The sequence below is a fragment of the Strigops habroptila genome, chromosome 3 (assembly GCF_004027225.2).
Source record: "Strigops habroptila isolate Jane chromosome 3, bStrHab1.2.pri, whole genome shotgun sequence".
Taxonomy (NCBI): Eukaryota; Metazoa; Chordata; class Aves; order Psittaciformes; family Psittacidae; genus Strigops; species Strigops habroptila.
Window position 1 is genome coordinate 23377474 of NC_044279.2, and position 11373 is coordinate 23388846.

Below are 11373 nucleotides of genomic sequence, written 5' to 3' on the forward strand. Positions count from 1 at the left end.
CTGCAGCTGTACTCATCACCCACTTCCTGTTCTGTTAGAACACATTTTAGGAGCTGGTATGCAACACCAGTGACCTGACACAGCCCACAGCATAATTTTAGTTGTATATAGCCTTATGAACCAGTTTTCCCATGTCAGTATGAAACTTCACTAACATATGGGCTCAGGTACTATGCCCCAAACAGGCTTGATGGGTGCAGCTGAGAAAGATCTCAGGTTCTTTCCCAGAGGACTTCCCTAGTGCTCAAGAACTTGAAGCAAACATCTGTTAGGCTCTCACTCACAGAAACCCAGGACTATGTGTCTTCTTGAAAGCTTCAAACCACATTTATTGTAAATTCATGAAAAAAAAAAAAAAAAGAGAAACCACAGGTTGGTAAACTATTACATCTCAGTGTGAAGAACTTGTCCAGTGATGTGCAATCATATATTGAAAATATTATCTAAATAAGCAGCAATTTCTCAATAGAAATCTCATTAAATAAAAAAAGAAAATTATTTCCATATTTACAGATTACAAGGCAAATGTATCCTTAAAGCACTGTTTCATATTTAGCGGGTTTATTTCTTTGAAATAAAAGAGAAATGGTTTGTATCTAAGGGGGTACTTTGGAAGCAATTTGCTAGACAGTCTATGTTACCACCAGTGAAGGGATGAGCAGCCTCCCCTCGACCACTGCAGTGCTCTGCTTCTTCTGTTGTCCAGCCTTTTATCGAAGGGCTTCTGGTACCTCCACCTGCGAAACGGGGTAGGGTGGAAAGGGTGTTAATTACATTTGCTGTACAGTCTGGATGGCAAAATTCCTACCAGAGACACACTCCCAAGAGCCCTGTGCTGTGCACCATCTCCCGCAACAAGCCTGAACCTGGGAAAGTACCCCACTTGCTGTCAAAATCACAGTCAAACAGAAATCAGTGTGCTAAGAAAAGTCCAAGCAGAAGAAAGTCTCCTCCCAAGTGCTTCCTTATGCTCACATTTCTAAGAATGTTTTTTTTATTAAATGTATATGTACTAAAACTAATTGAGCTTGTGCTTTATCTGGGCCAAGAAATAGGATCTCTTACTTACCCGCCTTAATTGCTTTATGCTGCTTGCCCGAATTGCTTCCATAAGGTTGTCATGGAGAGACCTTTGTGGGGTGGAGGGACGGGTGGAGGGTCGTGAACCTTCCTCCGATTTTCTGTCCGAGACTGATTTTAGAGAATCTTTAATTTCTTTCAATATGCTATTCTCATGTTTTTTGCCTTTTTTGCCTTTTTTCTTTTTCTGTCCATTCTGTAAGGCTTTTTTTGAGCTTTCTTGCTCTTTGATTACTTCAGCTATATTCCTGGTTGGTGCCTTCTTCTCTGGAATAACGGGGGGAGGAGGAGGAGGAGGTGGAGGTGGAGGAGGAGGTGGAGGTGCAGGAACTGTAGGCTGACTTTTCACTGGTGGTGCTTTCTTAGGAAGATTTGGAGAGGACCAAGGTGAGTTCTTAGGTGACACATAAGGTGAGGACCGAGGTGTCCCCTTCTGCAAGGCTTTGGTCTTTGGATTTATGGCTCCATCACAACCAGACTCTTGTTGCCGCTGCTCCTGCATACGCTTTTGCCTTTGTTTATCCATATTTCTTGTCAGGATACTTGTCATGCTCATTCTTGGGCCAGCGAGGTCAAAGTGGTATCCAAGCTTGACCAGAGTGGTGTTCTCTTTCAACAGTTTAACTATGTCCATTTCCACCTGGCTACCCATGATGTGCCTTTGATTGTGGAACCGCAGTTCGGTTAGAACCTTGTTATTCTGCAAAGCCCTCATGATGGCCAGCACTCCTTTGCCTGTGATAAAATTTGACTCAATATTCAGACTAGTTATGTGCTGATTTACCTTTAACATACCCGCAATAGCTATTGCAACGCTGTCGTCAGCATGTGTGTTAGCCAAGCTGAATGACTTAACCACTGTGTTGTCCCTCAGGGCTTGAGAGAAATGTATAAGCATCTGTGAAGTGATGTTTTCAATGTTGTTCAGATTGACCTCTGTGGTGTCAGGGTCATTGCTCCGAACTTTTTCCAAAGCATCCTCAATAACTGTTGGATTCCCACAAGGGTGAATAGCACTGCTCTTTAAGCTCACATTATCGGCGTCTTTTCCATCATGGCCATTGAGTAAGTTTTCATTGTCCTTTGTGCTGTTACACTTTCTGCGTCTGATGTGGTCGGAACTCCTGCCATCCTCAGGTGTTTTACTAGCTGCAGCATTTTGCTTTTCCTCGTCCTCATCATCACTCTCATCTTCTTCTTCCTCCTCATCTTCTTCTTCATCATCCTCTTCAGTATATACCTCCTCAGACACTTCACTATTGCTTTCTGTGAAACACTCTTCTTGAATGTCTTCTGAATTGTCTTCTTCTTGCTCAGAATCCTGAACAGGAATGTAGGGGTGTGTGTTAAACATGACTGCAGTAATGTAGCTACTGCCTTTTTGCACAAAAACAATTATCTTGAAACTATATAAGTTAATGTTGAAGTGAAAAATAAATCTCCAGAAACAGAGACGAGAGAACAGAAAGTAGCACATTTTTAACATTATTTCTTTCATATTCTTTAGGAGAAAATGCTTAAAATAAATTGGAACCATTGTACTGATGTCAATGATTTCTGCCAAGAGAAAAATTGATAGAAGATATTGCAACATAGACATACTTCATGTTTTCTATGTGTTGGCACGTCCATAAGGGATACCATTTGGATCCTTGCCAGCAGAAACACAAGACAGCAATTTCAGAATGGACATGATCTCTGAGCAACAAGTTCCTTCATTTCATAAGGATTAGACACCTGTGCCAATGCTCAGAGTCCCTTGCATGTGTTAGCACATCTGAAAAGGTTAAAGACTGCCATGATTTAGAACACAAAGAGTGTCTGCATATGGAAACATGCATATTGACATGGAAAATAATACAGAATTACAGGAGCGATGTCAAAAAGACGCTGGATGCACTACGTGGGCTATACACACTCAGAACCTATTTGTGAAGAAAAGATTCAGACAATGTTGTCTGAATATTCAGACAGGATGTCAATAATCCCCGAATTTCTTAATGTTTCCCAAGAGCTAAGATTGTTGCAGGTCAGCTGCCATACTGTAACTCCTAGAATTCTAGAATTGTTTAGGTTGGAAGGGACCTTAAAGATCATCTAGTTCAAACTCCCCTGCCATGGGCAGGGATGCCTTCCACTAGACCAGGTTGCTCCAAGTGCCGTCCAGCCTGGCCTTGAACACCGCCAGGGATGGGGCAGCCACAACTTCTCTGGGCAACCTGTGCCAGCGCCTCTGCACCCTCACAGTAAAGAATTTCTTCGTAATGTCCAATCTAAATCTCTCTTTTTCCTTAGGCACCCACTGCTAATGATGCCCATTAATTAACCTTGAGCCAACGTTACAACTCATTGCCTACAGCGTAAACTGATTGTTTATCTAAAATCCAAGGTTGCTTTAGTGTGTTTGGTGGGTGCCAAAAAGGCAAATTTGGAACCACTTCTCAAAGCTCTGTCTGGTGCCCTTACCAATTACGGTGGCAGACGCAATTCTCAGCGCAGAAGCACCAGTAGGTCTGCTCCCCAGGAAAGTCTCACTCTCCACCTGGAAGACTTCAGAAGCATGGCAGTGTTGTATGGACCATGACTGAACCCACATGCTATAACCAGCCTTAAACCTCTTGCCCAAAAAGATATCCCATGTCCTGTTTTGTCTACTAGGCATTTGTAAATGTTTATAAAATTTTGGATGAAATACAACTGTTCTGTATGCACTACTTTACCAACATTCATGTTTTAGTCTTTGTAAAGTACTAGAGAGTATTTTACAAAGTGAGTACACTCTGCCATGACACAGCGACTCTGTTATCTGCTTCTGGAAAACAAAAGTTACTAACACGACAGCCTATTTTTAGAAAACCTGTGCAGATTTAGGTTTGCTGAATTATCTGGCTCTGAAAATGAAGGGAAAAGTTAAAATAATAGTAATGGCAGGTTTCATGGTACTGTTTCACAGTGTTATGTAGAATTCTCTGTTGGGACACACACAAACCAGACATTAATTGTAATGCTTGCAGAAGCATGACTCTAATGGAACAGGGCATTGAGCTGTCCCAGCCTGTCGTTCCAGAGTGTTAAGTGCCTGGAGGGCTTGCAGGGTCCAGCCCTGTTGCTTCTCTAGTGGATCGTGTGTAAGAAGGTCCTTACACTGAGAGATGCTGTGCTACATATAGAAACAGGGCTGTGTTTAAGCCAGGTTTATTATGGGACTAAGATTCATATCTGTAGCTTCTATACATATCTGCAGACTTTCAAAAGCTGAAAATACCAGGTATTCAGGAACCTGTCTTTATGGCTATGTTTTTATCTACCCAGGAATACATATTGCAGCCTTCAACAAAGCTGCAGATGAGCAGAAGTTGGTGCCTCTAAATGGACTGCTGATATGCTTGATGACACTATATTAATAAAAAGTACTTGTTTTTTTTCTGAGTGACATTTCTGGAGTCAAAGGGGGAATTCAGTTTCCTATCACACACATCGTTTGGTGTCATAACAATCTGCACGATTATTTTGAAATCAAGTACTCTTTGCAGAGCCATAGAGGTATACTCTGTTATTGTGGCAGCATTTCAGTACAGCACTGCTGCAGGCTTCATCTTACTTCGTAGTAGTAACTCAATGAAAAGTTAGGACTGAGACAGTTAATGCAGAGAGGTAGATATCTCTGGAAGGCAAGTCATTCACCCTAAAAGGCTATCTGCAGGATGTTTGCCTTCTGGAAGGGCTGATCTCTCACCACTAACTATAGAAGCAACACAAACAACCATCTTAGATAAGGCATCTAACTTTCAGACAGTTTGAGGGCAAGAAAGTTGCTTGCAAGAAACTCAGAAGGAGCTTCCCTACTGCCTTCAGTGGAGAGAGCCCTTGTGCCCTCTGCATCAGTGTGCCAACATTTTCATATTTACAGATGCATTTAGGAACTTTCTTCTCAGATCAAAAACTATAGAGGCTTTTGCTAGCACTTTGAGGTTCAGCCAGTACCCACCATAATGCTGTATAGACATGGAAAACTAAAAAATCCTGCCTTTATGTAAGACACCGAACTAGGCCTGTTCAGAAGGTTTTTTGGAACTGTCCAGGTTTTGAGTTCCAGGCTCCGCTGGAAATAAACATTAATCTTGCCATTGCCTCCCTAGGACTTGACAAACAGGGAGTGAAGTCAATGCCTGCAAGCTGATACTAATGGTCTGATGACAGCTAGTGGTCTGTGTGCTTGTCTGCAAAGACATTACACCACCATTCATGAGCAAGAGAAAACACTTTATTTAATTATTATTATTATCTAATTTAATCCAGGTGATTTTTCTCCAGGAAACTATTTTATCCAATGTACAAACTGCAATTATTTCCTTGCAAATGAACCAAGCTCCTGAATCAAGGCTGTTAGAAGTCGTGAGTTGTTTTGCCATCTTTGCTTTTGTTGTATTCTTTTCTACTTAAACACGGGAAAACGTATCCTTATAAGGAGAGTCAGAGCTTGGTATGGAGCAGTGAGTGCTAAATGTAAAAAAGCTGTTCACAGCCCTCAAGTCCCAGCTTTGCTTTGAAATTACATGGAGCCAAGGTGGAAACAGAACCGCTTTTTGATAGACCTCAGTCTCATAAAATGTTTTAGGAAGAGCCCAGGGGATGCTGACATGGGTATCAGCTTACACTGAGAGCACTCATTGCCTGCTGGGGCTAAGCCCTTCACTCCTGCCCAGCTGCACTGTTCATTTGCAGTTCAGGGATCAGCTATTACTATTAACATTTTTATTTTGCAGGATAAATTGCCAAGCAAGCACTAATGGGTTGTGGGTTGGTTTTTTGGGGGGTGGGGGGAAGAGACAATAGAGATAAATAGTTTGGCTTACCCCAGGCCGCTTTTAAAATAACTGACAGCTACCACCTGACAACAGTTGCCAGAAGACTCCCGAGTCAAGGATCCTCAGCAGGAACAAAGCAACATACACTGCTGTCTGCAATGCAGCTTCTTCTTTCCAGCAAGCATGAAACATGGCAGCCATTTACTTGACTTCTGACATAACACGTATTCAAAATTCTTTTCCTCACCTGCTTCTCAGCAGTCAATGTTGATTTTTTTTTTTTTTGAAGGAAAGGAAGACGCACCTTTTTTAGCTTAAAAAAAATTAAATGTTATTCAAAAGTCCACATCGCTACCTGGCGATAAGTTCTAAGATGCCCTTTCAAATTTTTGCTGTATTAATCACTAATGACAGTTTTTATGGGATTTTCTTCTGTTCTCAACTGAGCATTTAAGATACCTTCAGATAGAGCAAAAACTCTCTGAGCTAATATGCAGTGCTTTATCAGGCACAAAAGTATGACTAACAATGTTCTTAAAAATGCTACAAGAGACTGAAAGAAAACAGCCAGCGAGATCATGCCAGGCAAGAACAAACCCAAATATTTCTAGGAAACAGCAAACGCCTCAACATCTTACCTTGTCACACGCACCCAGTCTCTCTTTTTCTAAGAGTTTCCTGGTCTCCCTCTCCCAATAGGCCATCAGCGCTTCCCTGCTGAAAGTCCCTGTTGGTGTTTTCTCCGTCTGGCTCTTCTGCCGTTGTCCCACCGGCAGGTTACGGTCAGGCTCTATGTCCTCCAGCTCCCGCTCCAGCTCCTTGAGCTCCTCTTCAGTGAGAGAAGCGAGGAGCTCATCTTCATCAATGTCTTCATATTTACTGAGCTCTCTTCTGTAGCCAAAGGTAGACATGGTCCTGCTTGGTCAGGCTGGTACAAACCTGCAGTGACTAGGCATTCAAGAAGGCTGAAGTAAGCAAGCTGTGTCTCGTTTGGTCAGCAACTGTTTCCCTCTGTAGCAGAGACACCCTTTTAAGAGTAGTCATCGGGGGCTTACGACAATGCACGAAGGGATGAAAGCATGCTCCGTTTTAAGCGTCAGACGTCAGCTAGACATCTGAACAGCAAGAATGTCCCAACAGTAGTGTTTGCAGGTCCCTTAAAGAGGGAGATTATTGACACACTGGCTATGGCCATATTTAGAGCAGGCGGCCAGCAGGAGAGTACCAGCCTCACGGACGGGGGGAGGCAGCAAATAAAACCCCGAGTGCATTAACACCGATGTCGTGTCCAAACTGCAGTAGAGAAAGAACAATGAAAATCCATTTAATCCTGAGCTGCCACGGGGGCTGTAAATAGAATACCCTCGCTGCTGTACCACGGACTTCCTCTCATTTTCACGGCTTTCTAGCAGAACCGCAGTGTTATCCCGCCAAGGTGTTTGCAGGAGGCTGGGATCGGTAGGAAGGTTGCTGTATGAAGGCACTTGTGGGGAGCATTGCTCCTGCAATGTCACGCCTTGCCTGTAACAAATCACACAACTGGATTATTTATTAATGGCCCTTTGTTTTTTTCATGGATGATTGGTAAGAATCAGCCTGACATGTCCATTTGGAGCTCCAGAGAGATTTTCTTTCACGCAGAGAATTGTGCTCTGCTGGAGAGTGTGAGCTGATTCCCCCAGAGCTTTAGGGGGAACCAGCCCTGGGTGGGCAGCAGGGCTCTGTCTTCTTCACTTCTGACAGCCCGTGGCAAATGAAGGCCTCTAGTGGCTCTTTTAGTTATGGCTATTACTCGCTGTAGCTGACTAATGTGCAGCTGGAGAGTGTCCTTCAATTCTTTATTTCAAATGTATTTCTACATTCATGTCCGCTAATAAATGATATGTGATTCTGATATTATTTTCGTAGACAGGTATATTCCAATGTAATATATGAACACAGAATGAAATGTTAAACTTCACTTTTTTATTTTCTCTAGAGCAGTGAATGACTGTGAACTAGCAATGTTTTCTGAAACATGCAGCAATATTTGCTAACCTGTGTTGTGAGAGAGGGGCAGAGAGAGGAAGAGAGAAAGTCAGAGAAAAGGTTGGTTTTGGTACAGGGAAGAAGGAGCACATTTATAACAACATGTAGCAACTTTATTAAATGATAACACATGGTGAGTTTACTTTTAGACAGTCAAGGCAGTATTTAGGGGAAGTGTAAGTGAAAATAATTTGAACTATTGCTCTTGTCCAGCATCATCTCTTTTTTGTTAGTACCAATTGGGTACCTGACCTGATGCATGATGTTTAGCCAAATTGCTCATTTAGTTCTACTAAATATTATGCATATTGCTTTACTAGCAATGGAAAGAGGAGATTGAGCATGATTTGCATAAACAGATTTGATAATAAATTTACATTTTTCCTTTGATCATTTTTCTATATGAATTTCATGCAGTTTATCTTGCTCAAGAAGTGGGATGAAAGCTTACAAGCTTAGTCTTCCCTAACACACGAAATACATTAATAAACTTAAGACTACCCAGACTTAAGAAAATTGTGTATCTTAAAATAAAATAAATAATTGCAGGTCATTTACATTAAATAAATTTTTGCATAAAAGAATAAAAGGAGGAAGATGAAAACCCATTTGGCTTATGGAGCTAAGAGTATTGACCTTTACGGTATAAGATAGTGTGATGGGTCACCTGTGCCTAAGTCAGTAGAAATTCTATTCACTCTTTCACTTGTAGAAATGATACTTAGGCCAAATTCTGTAAAATGTGAAACATTATGAAAAAATAGTAAGTACCTTTTTTCTTTTAACTTTGTATTGTGAACTCAGACTTTGGCATTAATTAGAACTCCAAGCAATTTTATTTCTTCAGTATGTCTAGGACAATGGTTCACTCTGTTATCATTGGAATTAGCCAGAGAAGCAGCGAAATAAAATTACCTTTCTTCGGCGTATTTGTGCAGACAACATTTTGCTGCAAATATTTTTAGATGGAGTTGGTTAGAAAATTTGCACTGGACAGATTTTCTGTTGGAAAATGATGATTGAAACTGAAAAGCTTTTAGAAATGTGCTATATTAGTACAGTGTTGACATGTACAACATTGCTATGTACAATATTGAAAGCAAAGACATGCTGTTCGAAATGAAATCTATTCAAATACACTGTTTCCCAGAAAATCCTGAGTTTTTTGCTTTTCCTTTTTTCTTCAGATACAACAAAATTTGTAAGCCTTGGAATTTTCCTGGGCTGAGAGTTCGTAATACAAAATAAAAACTTACAGATACTAGACGTTTTCTATGTATAACTCAAATTTTCCAAACTCAAAGGAACTTCAAAAGCACCATGCATTACTCACTTCTAAAATAATATTCCAAAGGAAGATTTAGTCCAGGCCTTGGCAACAACATGAATATTACTTCAATGCTACTCCTTGCTGAGACATGATACAACTCTGGGCCAGAGTGGATGTTTTCCTATGTATAAAAAGTCAGTGATGTCCATTCCAGACATGAGATAAGATAATTTGAAGGTATTACTAAAGATGGACAAGGTATTTTATTGTAAATGTCTCCCCTAAAGCAGGAGGAAAATTGGCACAGTTGGGTGAGGTTATGAGAGACTTGGGTCCTTTCTTGATCCTGTACATGTTACTCATGGTAATTCAGGAAGCATTCATCACAGGGGGATGGCCAAGGGTGACCCATGAACATCTCTGGAACAATTTTAATAAAAGTAATAAGGCTGTAGCACATGGCAAATTACACACACACAAAGGATGCTTAAAAGCTAAAAGTAAAGCTAAGTACTCACAGGTCAGAAAATGCAGGGATAATATTTGCCCCTGCCTGTTGATGAGCACTAAAACACAGTCCTTAATCCCATAATTCTGTAATCATATACTTTGATCCTGGACCCATGAGTCCCCAGGACCTTTACTCTTGGTTCAGTGTACAGGGTTGATCACACATATTTGAAAAACAGCCTTTCAGCATTTTGTTTTGCCTCTGTTCTTTAGCATATCAGGACCACCAATGGCTTTATACGTCCAGTGGCCCTTTCAGGAGATGTGAAGGTGTTACCGCCTTTGTAAGGAGGAAGAACAGATGTACAGAGACCTTAAGATTGAAAGTACCCATTAATTTGGAATTTAAGATTCCCTTTTGGGGGGCATTTGGCATTATGCAGCACTTCAGCTTTCCAGGGCTCAGTTCCTGTGGGCACCCAGGGCTGAGGCTGCCCACCACTTCAACAGTTCAGACCACAGGTTCCAACTTCTGAGAGGAATTCTGCCGCAAAGACAGGAGTGATTGTGTTCTCTTGTTATTAGCATTCCTGCCTGGAACCTCTTCTTCTCATTCCACAGTTCCATTTCTCAGGCATTATACATGTTGGGACTTCTGTAAAAGCAAGCAAAACAAAAAAAAGCAGTTTGATCATCCTGTTATACATCCCAGGCTATGGGCTCGATCACACAGTTACAAACAGTTTAGGAAGAGACTGTGTGCTCGTGAGGTGCCACAGTGAACTTCCTTCTGTTACAGCAGGCCAGAGAGCAGAGCATGAGCCACACATATTACATGAGGACAGGTTTATACTGGCTGCACTGAGCATGTTTTAGGATGAATCCTTTGAAGTGCTTGGCACATCCAAACAGAAAACCCAAACTCACCTCCTTAAGGCCCTGATGAAATCCAGTATGCAGGGAATAAACCATTTCACATACAGGCTGTGAAAGCCCATCACTCAATCAACAGAATTATCAAAAGATTTGTTCCCTTCAGGACCTCGGCTAAGATGAGAGAAATGATAACTGGGAGAGCCCATTTTATAGGAGCAGGATTCACTCTGTCATTGTAGATATCTGGCACTCAGGTTCCTGGCTTCAAGTGGGATGGACCCCACTCAGCAGCATCTAGATTGAAGACAAGACTTTCAATCTTTCCTAGCCTGGGTGATCTGTTTTCTCAGTTTTAAAAGAGAAAACCTTTCTAAGTGCTTATATTGCCTTAAGCATTTCAAGCAGCAGTCTAGGAAACTTGGTTCTGTTCTCACATGTTTCCACACTTTGGGCACATTGGCCCCGTTGCTGAAAGGACCAAAGCGACACGTGCTGGGTGGTACTCGCCCCCAGCATGGCAGAGCCCACAGCTTAAATTTTACTTCCACCTGGGTGAGTGCAGGGAAAATTGCAGGCAAGCAAAGAGAGGGCTGCGCAACCTTGTCCTCGGGCATGGGACATGGCTGGCCCCAGGAGAGTGGCTATTTCAGTCACAGCTCCTGAGGACAGCCTGTCGGACAGATGCATTGGCTCATACTGAGCTGCGGTCCCACGCTGCAGGAACAGGTCCACTTGCCATAGAGCACATTAAAAACAATGCACCACAGCACACTGGGCTTTCCCCATCTCCCCTGCTGCCCTTTTGCCTGCAATGCTCACTGCTTTTGCACCCCTCATTCTTCAACCAGCTCCTTCCCTCCT

General features: G+C 42.0%; 1 protein-coding gene across 2 annotated transcripts; it reads right to left on the reverse strand.

The window, feature by feature from the left end:
- Positions 1-303: 303 nt before the first annotated feature.
- On the reverse strand, positions 304-7784 carry LMOD2 (leiomodin 2). Of its 2 annotated transcripts, XM_030480707.1 has the most exons (3): positions 6527-7784; positions 1070-2401; positions 304-737 (listed from the first exon to the last, which is right to left on the reverse strand). In XM_030480707.1, exons 1-3 carry the CDS (start codon positions 6797-6799, stop codon positions 711-713), a joined length of 1632 nt encoding a protein of 543 aa, XP_030336567.1. In that variant the 5' UTR covers positions 6800-7784; the 3' UTR covers positions 304-710. The 2 variants fall into 2 exon arrangements, with proteins under 2 accessions (XP_030336567.1, XP_030336566.1); XM_030480706.1 differs by lacking the exon at positions 6527-7784 and having other exon boundaries at positions 1070-2742.
- Between the last annotated feature and the right edge of the window lie 3589 nt (positions 7785-11373).

Excerpts from the sequence above, each read along its gene's own strand:
- LMOD2 (XM_030480706.1), bottom strand. The coding sequence starts at position 2,680 with ATGTCTATGTTGCAATATCTTCTATCAATTTTTCTCTTGGCAGAAATC. Across the intron at positions 738-1,069 it reads GCATAAAGCAATTAAGGCGG|GTGGAGGTACCAGAAGCCCT; the intron begins GTAAGTAAGAGA and ends CCCGTTTCGCAG.